Source organism: Copadichromis virginalis, linkage group LG22 (genome assembly GCF_057382275.1).
Source record: "Copadichromis virginalis isolate Kocher_CV1m ecotype Utaka linkage group LG22, C_Virginalis_male_GT1.1, whole genome shotgun sequence".
NCBI classification, from domain to species: Eukaryota; Metazoa; Chordata; class Actinopteri; order Cichliformes; family Cichlidae; genus Copadichromis; species Copadichromis virginalis.
This window is the reverse complement of record NC_140638.1, coordinates 9,583,086-9,596,044: the sequence shown is the minus strand read 5'-3', so window position 1 is coordinate 9,596,044 and position 12,959 is coordinate 9,583,086. Positions and strand designations below refer to the sequence as shown.

Below are 12,959 nucleotides of genomic sequence, written 5' to 3'. Positions count from 1 at the left end.
ATTGCACAAAAGCCATAACTTCTATAAGATGAACAGTTTGTCTGTAAAATATGAGTTTTGTATTACTACAGTTGCATATATAATATTGACTTAATTCAGATTTACTTATACAGTCAGCTTTGATTTCTAACAGCAGGATTGCCCTTCTTTTAATAGTTTAATGGCATGAAATATAAAACATGGAGTGTCCCTGCTTGTGCTCTGTTGCTATGTCGATCAATGGCTTTGCCACGGTCTAATTAGAAATTCTAAATGCAGCTTCTTCCTCTTAACTCAAAGCGCATGTGGGCGACATGCACAGCGTTTAGAAAGAGGAAATTGCTGCATCTAATTTTAGAAAAAAAGAGAGGGAGAGAGAGGCTGCCTGAAAACATTCTGTGGTCCAAGTCTCTAACAGCTTATTTGTTTTTCCTCCTCTGCCTGTGATGGAGCTCAGGGGCGTATGGTGGTGTAGGGTGTGAAACACTGCAGCAGCAGTACAAAACATCCACGAGTAGCGGGATTTTCAGTGCTGTTTTTTCTCACTTTAAGAAAGAAATCTTGGATGATAATCAAAGTTATTTAGTGAATGAGTTTTTTTTCTAGCTGTGATGACGTGTAAGTACAGCAGATTTCAGAGACAAGAATTCAATTTTTCTTCTCACGTATTTCCTCGGCAGGAGACCGCAGTCAGGTGAGCAGTGCTGACCGCCAAGATTCAGATGGAGATGACTCCGATGGTCCTGATGATGAGGAGAATGATGACAACGAGGAGGAAGAGGAGGACAGCCAGGCAGAGTCGGGACTCTCTACCAATCCTTCTGTGTCTGCAAGCCCGCAGCACATCTCTTCCAAAGAGGCTGACGTCCCTCCTAGCGCACTCCTAGCCCAGATGTCGATCAGCTCCATCTCCCTCCCTCTGTCCCAGCCTCCAGTTCCCGAATCCCACACAACATACTCCGAATCTGTCCCCATGATGAGCCCCGTGTTCCTGAGCAAGCATTCGGGGTCCTGCTGCAGTCAAATGGCTTTCCTTCACTCTCCTCCACCTGTTGCCACCACATCAGAGTCCTACACCTCAGACACAGAGTCGGTGCACATGATGAGCCCAGTGTCACCCTGCAGGCAGATGTCCATCGACTACCCAGACTTTGATGTGCCCCCTAGTCCCCCAGTGCAAGGCAAGGGCTCCAAAATAGGCCAGGTGAGACCCTTATTTTCTCACTGTGTCCCCCCCCCATCCCTCCCTGTCTGCTTCCCTTCTTTCCTATCCATACCCTTACTTTGACTCCTGCATGCAAGGCACTTCCACAAAACTCCTCTGAATTCTCTGAGCAAAGGTGAATAATCCTATAGGTCTACTGGACTCATCCAGATATCTTCTAAACTTGGGTTTTGCCAAAATAATGTCAAGAAGTGACGATATTTTTTTTCCTTTCACAGGACACCTCTGCGTCTCCTGCTGTGGCAACCAGTGAGTCAAGTATACCAGTGGACCGGGGCACACAGACTTCCTCCTTTGGTTCTCAAGTTCCTTCACACTTCCCCCTACAGGGTGTATCACAAACACCGGGAGCAGAGACCCAGACTCACCTGTTCAGTCACCTGCCCCTGCACTCTCAGCAGCCATCTCGCTCCTCTTACAGTATGGTTCCAGTTGGGGGGATCCAGCTGGTCCCTGCTGGCCTGGCGGCTTATTCTACCTTTGTGCCAATCCAGGCGGGCCCCGTCCAGCTCACCATCCCAGCTTTGAGCGTCATTCATCGAAACACGAGCCCGTTGCCAGCTCCCAACACTCCACCCCAAACGGAGAGCTTGCCAACTCAGCCACTTGTGGTCCAGGAACCAATCAGCAGTGTTGTACCCTGCTTCCCTCTAGGGCAGGTTACTGGCCTGCAGGCTCAAACGATCCAGCCAGTGGGTCTGGAAACACTTAACCTCATGGGACTGACCAATACAGGCCTGGCATCCACACAGCTGCTGCCCCAGCAAGGCCTCACCCTCAATGCTGCCCTCGGAGTGCAGGTTTTAGCTGCCAACCCCACCTCCCAAAGCGGCACTGGGCCGCAGACACACGTCCCAGGCCTGCAAATAGTAAATATTGCCCTGCCTGCCATCATTCCTTCGCTCAGCCCTCTGTCCACCCTCAGTCCCCTCCCCGGGTCCTCTGAGAGGCAGGGAAGCCCTGAAGCTCTGGGAACACAGCCACCTCATGGTGAACACAGGCTTGGTTCACCACCCACCCCTTTTAAGGTCAGCTCCTCTCCAGAACTGACCTCAGGCAGCAGGGCTAGCCCCGGAGGTAACAGTGGAGCAGAGCTCACACAGACTGTGGCGAGGGATGAACGAGAAAAATCCCTCCAGCAGAATCCATCACCAGCTCCTGAGAGTCAAGCAAGAAGCCCCAAACAGCCTGCAGCTGAAGGAGCTGGTGATCCTGCACCTCTACGACCGCCACCAGTGACCAGCTGGCAGAAGGTAGTTGAAGACTATAATGAGGCCTCCAGTGACGATGAAGACCGACTGGTCATTGCCACCTGAAACCCTCAAGTGGAAACACTTCTTCTCCTTTTGTAATTCTTGTCACTTTGTAAGACTGAAAACACTTTTCAGGGGTTTGTTTCTCAGCAAATCACCTTTCAAAGCACAGATGCTGACATTCATGATGATGATGATGATGATGACCAATCATTTAATTTTTTTTCCAAATTGTCAGCTCCAGACAGTTTTTTTTCTTTTTTTTTTTGTACATGTTGTATAGACAATTGTGCCTTTATGGAGTTTCTTGTTTAGGAATCTGTACATAATTCCTTATAAATTCAGTCAATGCTTGTGTTTAATTCAAAAAAATAAAAAAGAACCATAATACTGGATGATATCAATTTTATTCTGGAGGATTCGTCATTCGTAAATTTATGGAATTATAAATGTTGTACTTGTATATGTACATTTCTATGGATTATCGGGCAATGTTTCTGTGTACAGATGTTGTGTTCAACTATTTATTATAATCCATCTAGTGCCCATTATGACCCATAAGTCCATAGGTATGTGCATTATGGTAGCTTTACATTGCTGTATCAATATTCTTAACTGTATCAGTAAAAAAAATTGTTTATAAACCTTTAAACTGTCTTATACTTGATTGATTAAACACTTACTGCATTAAAAAGGAGGCTATTCGTCCCTCTGATCACCTGCAAACCTCACTCATTTCCAACAGTAAACATCAGTTTACAGGCTGTGCTTTTATATACTGGAAATTGATGGAAATGAGCCAGAAAAACACACTCCTGTCATTAAATGTAGACTTTAATAAAAGCTACTTTCATCACAGCAGGTAGCTCCACATGTTTGATTTGGCAGATTTATTTATTTATTTAACACCTGATCCCACCCCAGAGGAATTTGGAGCCTTCACGTGTTAGGCAAATGTGTAAACCACTACACTATGGATGTATAGTTAATGAAGCCACATCAGAAATGCTCCAGTTAGTGAAAAATGGATCTTAACGTACACTTTACACTTCATGTTACCCTCATCTTACGGGTGACTCAGTTACATGAATTATTATTGGTCTTCTCAGACTTGTAGCCATTACTAGAGCAAGATTGTCATTAGACAATTTTTGTGTCAGACTTGTGAATCGGTTACAGGTGACAGGTGGAGTGTTTCAGTCTAACAATAAATAAATCAATTACATTTCCTGGAAATACTTTAAAGCTTATGTTTTAAAACAGAACTGGATTTGCAATGATAAGCTTGGTTTTTAGGGTTTTTCGACTTTATTTTAAAACTCGGAAAGTTTTGCAGACCAAACAGGAAAAGATCTGAAAGATGAATTAATGAGCAGCAAACTGTTTGTTACAACTGCAAATAAAATAACCCACTTGCCCAAAGGGATTTCATTACGAAATGAACACATTAAATGCGTGTCATTAATATCTGGTGCCCCAAAGCAATTACATCAAACTGCCATGTGAAGCACACATATTAATCTTAATAGTTTAAACCATGAAAATATGCTCTGCAGAGCCAAAAATGGAGCTTCTTAAATTACAAGTAGGTGGTTATGTTTGTTTTCAGTGTTCAGACTTTAGTTTCTTACCTCTCAGAAAGATGATGTTGCACACGTTTGCTTCAGCACTGTTCTGTGTTCTAACCTTTGCATAGACCTGAGCAGAATGAAAATCAGCATGCTCACTGGGCTGTGTTAAATGATGAAAAAATACTGCAACAATCTTGAACCATAGTTCAATCTTTTTTTTCTTTCCTTTTTTTTTTTTTAAAATGTATCACTTACTACCACTCTTTAATGATAAACATTCCCTAAATATTGCAATTTGTTGATTTTAACGAGTAGAATTCGATCTAAACTTCGAATTGATTTATTTTATACAAATAAAAAAGTGACGATATGGAGAGCTCAAACATGGCAATCTGGCCTCAGTGAGGAAAACTTCCCTGTCGTCTTAAGAGGTTTTCAGTGATAACCTTGTTCTTCACCATTCAGAAAGGTGACTCATCCATCCACACTGAAGACTAATCCTCCCACCCCTCCTCCCTCAGGGCTGGCTGCTGTGGGTGAAGCTATAGCAAAGCAAACAGAGACCCCTAGAGGTCAAGATCTGCAACACTGATGAAGCGAAGAGCCAAAACAGAAGAAAACCTGGGCTGTTTCTAAAGGCTTAAGCACACCATGCATGATTTAAACTTGAGTGCCAAAATTTTTAATCCAAACCTTACAAATCTGCTCGTGGTGCAGCTCCCCTGCTTTGTTTCTTTCCTGGACAAACTTGTTTTCCCAGCCAGTGGAAACTCTCGAGGCCAGTTTCTGAGTAGGGGCATCAGAGCACGACAGGATACTTTACCTAAGACTTTTCCACTATGGGCATGCACACACATGCAAACAAGACCAATTTTCCACTGCTGCCCACAGCAAAGTGTGTCTGAAAATGAAGTACCCCTCGGTTTCCACGGTTTATTACAACTGGTGATGGAGGGAAACCATCAGATTAAGTAGTCTGCTCCAACTTGTGATCGCAAGGGGTGACGCAAGACAACAGACAATCACAAAATACCCTACACGCTACAAACATGTCATATGTGGAATTCGACTACAATTAATCTGTAAATAGGACACTCCATTTGGGCCATACTTATCAGCTGAGATGTTTAATCTCCGGCAAAAATCATGACCAAAGGGACCCCAGAAAAAGCTGTTTGCTTCGGTTATGTAATGTATTGTTTCAGGCAAACAATGCTGTGAAGAACAGAGAGAATGACTCACATTAAACTCACTTCTTTTTTCCAGCTCATGAACAAGCAGACCAACATTTTGATCTGCAGCCGTGCAGATTATACAGAGAGTGGACGACACGAGTCCCAATACGAACACATGCTGGCTTCTTAAGAAAATGCTGGAATATCTTATTAGAAGCTGTGATTAAGTGGATGCAGCGGACAATACTTTGTACTGTTTCACAGTCTTAGATATTGATATGTGTATTAAAGTAGGAAATGAAGGAAGAAACAAATTGCATTGTGCTGTAGAGGTCTAATCGGGTTCATACTCCATTTAAGCTTGCTTTGAGTTTATTTTCCCGTCATGAAACAATACGTGAGAAAGTTTTTCCACTAAAAATGATCATGCTGCTCTCTGTTTTTCACAGGTTTAGTCAGTGAGTGGGTGTATTCATGGTTAGAGTTTTACAATGAGTGTATATATTCACTCATTGTAAGGTCATTTTAAAAAAGGTACACTTACATTTTTAGACTAATTTTTACACTAATAAAAATAAAGTCAAATTTTTTGGGTCTTTTCTTGCGCTTTGATTTTGGGTTTTTTTCCCCCAATGTGTAGATCACAGGTCAGATTTAAGACACTACAATTCTAAAGAAAAGTTGAGATCATTATCTAAGTTAAGGGGAGGTGCAGTAAAAAGAGTGCTGGAGACTAAACCAACTGCTTTAAAGCCTTTGTGCCAGTATGGATGGCACTGCTTTTTTCAAATTGTGTCTTTAAGCTGTTATGCTGCTGTAGTTTGAAAGAATTATTTCACTTGACTGCAGACACAATACGGTGCATTCGTTATCAATAGAATGTAAAATTATTATGCCTGTTATACTTTTACTTGACAGCGTTTTTGCCAGCTGTTATTTTTAAAGCTCCAAAACCATATAGTTTCTCTCCATCACCTGAATCTCTGATCCTGCTGAAGGCACATACCTTACATACCTACACGTACCTTTCATGATGGTTTCTAATTAGTCTCTACCTCCCTTTGGGTCATGGGTACTCTGCAGGTACCTGTTGTCTGCTTCACACAAGAAAATGAACCACTCCTTTTCCCCTTCACAAAGTTTGCCTCCTAGTCACCATCAGTTGCGACCGTTGTTGCCTACAAATAAGATAAAGCTAAAGAAAATTAATTCATCCTCTCATTAAAAAAGGGCATAAGGCACTTTTAAATTCCACTCATCACTTTTTGTGCAGATAATGCACAAAATGGTATATTTAGTACTAAATACCCCAAGTCACGTGTATGGGAACCAAGGCCTTACTTATTGTTGTTTATCAAAACTTCCATTATGTATTTAATTGTTGAGAATATTAAGCCTGGCTGTTAACATGTTTTTATTATAATCCTGGGGACATTTTTTAATTTTTCAGAAAAGGCTAAGGCATCTTTATTGAGGTTTATTTTTTTATGCAGGAAAAACTGAGTAATTTTCAGAAAGAACTCATGCTGATACACTTTAAGTGAAGCATCAACATTTTTTGTAGTTCTGTGTGCTTCAGCTATATTTCTGCTAAATAGCCCCAAGTCCCCTCTGACGCTGATGTATTAAACGTCTACAGTGAATTTGAATTTGCAAAAGCAGAAATGCTGTCACTAGACTGCCACCTGCTGTCTAATCAGAGCACCACTAGATGAGTACGGCTCAGGTCGCATTTACTCGTCTGGAGTCTCCCCCCACACTCCCCACACCCCCAAACTTGGAACCAAAGCATCTCAAACTCCTCAACTTGGCCTGCACGGCCCCTTATCAGGGACCGACTGCTAACAAACATTATTGTCTGGGTACAAGCCAAAGGACAAAACTGTACAGCGCTGCAGGGGGAGGAGGGGAGGTGGGAAGCACTTGTACTATAAAGTCAAAGGGCTGCACATGTGGGCCCACACTGACAACAGAGACTGTAGACCGACTCTTCTGCGCTCCTGCGCGAATCTCCGAGGACTCTCGCTGAAACGCTCTGAGGGATACACGCTCGTTTTCTCACCTCTGAGGGATTATTCATTTTCTTCAGCACTACTTTACTGCAAACTATGGATATATACGTTTGGATTTCCGTGTTATCAGTGATGTACTCCTGGATTTCCTCCACAGGTAACTTTTGCGAGATTTTTTCCAACCACTTATAAACTTAATTTTACGTAAATGTATATAAACACCGAGCAAACCACTCACCATGCTGAGTGAAAGCAAATCAAATCAAAAACATCCCCAGCCTGCAGTTATGCAGATTAGTCTCAACTTCTCTTTAGTTTAATAGCTTGTAGATTGTGTTTTGATAACGACGCTGTAATTACAGTCCTGTCGGCCCCCGCCGGAGACGCGCTCACTGCCTCCACCGTCAAAGAGGGGCGCCATGTGCGGACCAAACGCTGTTCCTGCGCATCGTTCCAGGACAAGGAGTGCGTCTATTTCTGCCACCTGGACATCATATGGGTCAACACACCTGAGTAAGTATTTTTAAGTGTGGTTAGTGGTCTCCAGCAGCGTGTAAACATGTGTAAAGAGAAAGTAAATCGCTTAGATTGATGTTTGACGAAGTTTTGCGATAAATTATGCGTTTTTACTCTCTTTAAGCAATCTCCGATTATTTGTATTTTTGCACGTGAAAGCGAAACAACAAAATTGAATCGCATTCAACAGTCTTCTGATATGTTTTTAAGCATGTTTAGTTTTCAGTTTTTGACTCTTTTAGTTTTATGATTCTAACTGTGTCTCTGTCGCATCCAGGCGCGTGGTCTCGTACGGACTCGGCAACGCTCCGCGGACGCGGCGCGCGCTCGCGGACTCCAGCGCACCCAGGAGCGTACCTCGCTGCCAGTGTGTCCGGGAAAACGACAACACCTGCCTGAACTTCTGCCGGCCTGAAAACCGCCTCAGGTGCGCTTCACACAGCCAAAGCATATTTACTGACAGTGACACCAAAAGACGCTCCCAGTCTGTCGTTCTGCATTGTCTCCATCACATGTGGCGACAGGTTTTGTGTAGAAAATGAATAACTGAAATGTGATCCTGTTCTCATCGCGTGTTTCTGCTCCCGCTCTCAGGTATGAGACAACGGCCGACGTGGTGATTCGCTCCCCCGGGGGCGACGACGGTGCTGGGGCGCAGCGCAAACACAAGCTGGCAGCAGACACGGACAGGATTAAGAGGTAAAACAACACGCTTGCACTAAAGAGGGATAAACACCGCAGTATTTGCAAAATAAAGTGGCAATTACAACCAGGGACATTAAAAGGATTTTTTTTTAAATAGGGAGGGACTGGAAGGACAAAGAACAAGAAGAAAGAAATCAAAAATATTTGATTTGAAATCTATAGAGGGCATTGTTCTCATGCTCCCATGTGGCCCTGTGCAATAACACAGGACAAAGTGGCACAGTGGAAACAAGCATTTGATCTCTTTACTTAAGAAAAAGTCACAATCTTACTTAACATTCTCAAGGTTTTAGCATCAAAATATACTCTACACAGAATCATATATATGATACTGTGGGTAATAATTCTTGTTTGTTACTTTCATCCTGCAGCTGGTGATGATTTTAAATAATTTAAATACTTCTGGGTATATTAATTTATAATAACAGCAACATTTCTTAGTTGATTCATATTTAAAAATCACCATTAGTTAAATTAAAGCTTTGAAAAAAAATGACTAAATAGAGTAAATAGTACTATATTTGTATTAAAATGTAGTGGAGTAGAAGTAAAAAGCTGTAGATACATAATTAAAAGTGCTTTAACACTCTTGTCCAATTCTAGTCCAATAGCACTTTTGATGCTGGTGGGGCAGCAGGGGGCCGTGCACCACCCCATGGCCACCCTCTATACTCGCCCCTGTACAACCTCACAGCAACACGAGGCCCCTTTGTAGCGTGAAATATGTCAGCTCTTGTGAGCGTAACACCCGTGAGCCTGCAGGATAAAAACAGCCAGCACATGTTCAGAAGCAGAAATTTAGAGATTAACCCCCAAGCGAGGAATTCCTTGAAACTTATGATGACTGAGCTGCGTTATAAATTCCATAAAACTCCTAGGATCGTGTGGAATTCACCTCGAGTAAGCTCTGCCACTTTACGTCGCTTAACTGTGGGAGCCGTGTGGGTAAAGGAGCCGCGTTCATGTGCTGTCATGTCTCAAAGTTTGCGGCGCCACATGTCTGTACTTTCTCACTTATTAATAATTGGAATCATAAAACTCCAAACATCCATCCTCTCGAACCACTCAGGAGTAACAACTTTGTTTTGAATGTGTTTGACTGACTGCTCCAATTCACACACCTGCTTTTTTCATAATCTGCAAAGTCACCGGTTTGCATGTCTAATGGCTTTATGCCTTTATCTACAGGTTGAAGAACAACAGTGATAAACGGGCACCGCCTCCAGCGCTCAGGGCTGCGCTGAAAACCCGCCTGTTCCTGGAGAAGTGGAGGGTGAGACAGCACCACAGGGCGAGAGCATGGGAGGGCGAGAGCGTGGCCTCCTAAAGAAGACTGCTTTCCTCTGCACTGTCATACAGAGGCAGGAAGGGGCTTTAAACCTTCTCTAAAGCCAGCGGGGACTTCTGTGCAGCAGCGCCCCTAAGGAAGGAAGCGGGTAGCCCGCATAAGGCCGGCTATAACCGACTCCATGTCGGTTTCACGAGTGCAGCAGAGCAGAGAGCACAGACAGCTCGACCGGGCTGCACTTCTTCAGACGCCAGAATGACGTTAGAGACATTACAAGGAGTTTGGGTGAAAGGAGACAAGCTGAAAAAGAGAACTTGGCCACAATCTGCAAAAATCAAGGACACTCATTGATCTTTTCAGATGTCACGGTCAGAGACTCACGCTTATTGACTTTACAAACAAACAAACAAACAAAGCAAAAAAAAAAAAACCAGACACCAAATAACATTTCATGAACCTGATATTACAGAGAGGAATGTACTCAAATCTTTCTAACAGAATAAAAAAAAATCTCTGCTGTATATTCTGAAAATGCCATAGTTTCTTTTTCCTAGCACACAACTGCAATAACAGATCATCTGTCAGTAAAAGGGATTATGTGCCTTGTATCATGGCTTTGCTCGAGACATGTTTTCACTGACTGAAACTGTATTTACCTAACAGGGTGTCTCCTGTGTGTCAGCTGCTGGGAGCCTTTTTTTTGTATTCCAGATGTTATCACTGATTTCTTGCCATTCACTCATCATAATTTATGTTTTCAGTAACTTTGTTGCTTACATGTGCTGCTCTCTATTTATTTATCATTTTTACACATTGTAATTAGATGGCCATATTGGTCGATCCTTTGTTTGTTTGGTTTGTCATTTCTGCGAAATGATTGGTCGCCAACGTGCCGAATTCTGGGCAAACTTTAATAAATTTGATACGTTTATTTAAAAGCGACGGATCGGCTCCTTCCTTTTTTGTCACGTCAAAGGTTCATTTTCCGCTGAAGAAAGAATGAATGTGGGATTAAAGTTTCTGAACTGGGACGAAAGCTGCATGTGTTCAGTATGCAGGGTTTTAAGTTGGTAAATAAAAAAAGGGAAAGTCAGAAAGCAAAGTGTGAGCAACAAGATAAAGACAGACAAACTGAGAGGTAACAAGAAAGTGCAGGCAAAGAGCAGTCAAACGCAGCTAAACATGGCTTTTCATCTCGGCAACAAACCTGTGTGTACAGTGCAATTTCTAAACGAGCTGAAAGTGGACGTCGGGTTTCTTCCAGCAGCTCGCACATCCAGCACGCAGTTTATGTTCAACCCTGTAAGATGTGTCTTTTATGTATCCACCTCAAAGTTTCCACATTTTACCACCAAGTGACTCAGCAAAGTACAGCGCGTGTCACTCTTATGTAGTTCTCATTCCAACCTGCCACGACCTCCCGGCTCACCTTTAATGATCATTACACATACAGGTCATTACGTACGCTTGCTGTCTCCTCGTCGACCTTTACCACTCCTCCTCCTCCAGGGGCAGCTGTTCTCCTCTCAGGAGCTTCCGTGCATATCTTTTAATTTAATCTTGGCTCGCGAGTCAACTTCGTTTTATTTCAGTAAATCATTCATCCAGCTATTATCACTGCTGCAAAAAGAAACCCTAGAGCCATGGAAATGTCAGCTTTGAAGGAATTAAGAGAAATTAGTGTATGAACTTCTGGGCTAGTACTGATACTGACATGAGACTGATATTTGACATTTTAAAGTTTCAGAGTTCTTCAGCTCTTCGTTACAGTATTTTTAAACATTTAGCATGACCAAAATTGACTTGACACAAATAATAAGTATCGGCCACTGAGAGTGGGGATGCAGATATTCAGCAATGTGCTGGTGCATCGTTTAAAATTAAAATCGGTCTCAAATGCTTAGAAGACAGATGTGGACTGTGGACTGTAACCTTCATCATCAGCTGGGATTCTCCCACAGACAAGCAGGTTGGAAGAGCACAAGCCAACTGCAGCTGCATGGTTCAACTAAGTGTTTAAATAGAGGTCATAAAGAAAGCTGACTGAAGACCAAAGTGTTGAAAATATGTTACTCTAGGATCCATCCATTTTCTTAAGTGCTTATCCAATTTAGCATTGGATGGGCACTGGGCTCTCTCCCAGCTGTCATAGGGTAAAAAGAAGGGTACACCCCTGCGCAGGTTGCTAGTCTATAGCAGGGCTAACACAGGAATGAACCCAACATCCATGTCTTCAGACTGTGGCAGGAAAAATTCAACTGAAAAAGACCTGTTACCACAGATTTTTAAGCCCAGCTCCTGTATAATTTGGAATACTTTAGCTGTTTATCCCCATTTCCTTTCATCAAAAATGGGTTCATGACAGCCACCTTTACCCCTCAGTGAACATCTGAAGGGCCGGACACATCGCTCAGGTCCTCTGCCTGGTCTTTTCGCGATTTGCATGATTTGATCTTTATTTGATGTAAATAGTTTTTTTTTAGGTCTGTCCTGTTTTCAATCTCTACTAATCCAGTTTCCTCAAATTTTTTAAAGACACACTACACACCATGCAGATATATGCATATAAGTGTTTGAAATCACGTTTTTGGTACAAAACAACAGGTTGCTAGTAAACAAAGCACTTAAAGATACAGTTTAAAATTGGTTCTTTCTTTGTTGTCTGTTACGTTTAGACACAACGCTGCTTCACCCCTTGACTTAGGTCTGCAGACTCCTTGGAAGGAAAGTATAAAGAAATGATGGCGAGCTCAAGACTTTTGAACAGCATTGTATAAAGTCATTCGGGCTAAAAACATCCAGGAAAATTAATGCTAATTGACAAAAAGCAACATTTCAGCCCATCTTTACTCACTTTCACGACATGTCAAAGTGACATGATGATAAAATGTAGCTTCATTAACATCCTAAACTTATAGTTTAAAAAAACGTACCTGATTTTTTTCCACATTTTGTCGATTACCTCTGGAATGACCCTGTAACCTGACGCAACATATGCATATGCATGCATTAAACTCAGTAACGAAGCAAAGTGGTGTAACGAAGCAAAACTTTGCTTCGTTACACCATAAGCTTCACAGTAATACTGGACAGGACTCACAAAAACAGCTAAACCTACAGTTATATCATACATTAAAGATCTCCAAGCACTTATTCTTGCAAAGCAGAGATTAAAACGGCGTGAATCTGCTGGATTAATCTGTCAGACACGTCCCTGCTCTTTAATGAACGTGAT

The 12,959-nt window shown here is 42.4% G+C and overlaps 2 protein-coding genes across 5 annotated transcripts in view; both read left to right on the top strand.

The window, feature by feature from the left end:
- hivep1 (HIVEP zinc finger 1) overlaps window positions 1–3,154 on the top strand; it is a 68,148-nt gene extending 64,994 nt beyond the window's left edge. For all 4 annotated transcript variants that reach the window (XM_085445163.1, XM_085445165.1, XM_085445164.1 and 1 more), the window contains 2 exons: window positions 660–1,183; window positions 1,423–3,154. In XM_085445163.1, coding sequence (XP_085301289.1) covers window positions 660–1,183; window positions 1,423–2,520 — 1,622 coding nt within the window. In that variant the 3' untranslated portion in view covers window positions 2,521–3,154. The remainder of the gene's footprint in view (window positions 1–659; window positions 1,184–1,422) is intronic.
- Window positions 3,155–7,152: 3,998 nt separating this feature from the next.
- Window positions 7,153–10,192, top strand: edn1 (endothelin 1). The gene is made up of 5 exons (XM_085446643.1): window positions 7,153–7,372; window positions 7,578–7,728; window positions 8,009–8,158; window positions 8,326–8,430; window positions 9,625–10,192. Exons 1-5 carry the CDS (start codon window positions 7,312–7,314, stop codon window positions 9,761–9,763), a joined length of 606 nt encoding a protein of 201 aa, XP_085302769.1. The 5' UTR covers window positions 7,153–7,311; the 3' UTR covers window positions 9,764–10,192.
- The last annotated feature ends 2,767 nt before the right edge of the window (window positions 10,193–12,959 follow it).

Excerpts from the sequence above, each read along its gene's own strand:
- edn1 (XM_085446643.1), top strand. The coding sequence starts at position 7,312 with ATGGATATATACGTTTGGATTTCCGTGTTATCAGTGATGTACTCCTGG. Across the intron at positions 8,159-8,325 it reads CGGCCTGAAAACCGCCTCAG|GTATGAGACAACGGCCGACG; the intron begins GTGCGCTTCACA and ends TCCCGCTCTCAG. Across the intron at positions 8,431-9,624 it reads GACACGGACAGGATTAAGAG|GTTGAAGAACAACAGTGATA; the intron begins GTAAAACAACAC and ends CTTTATCTACAG.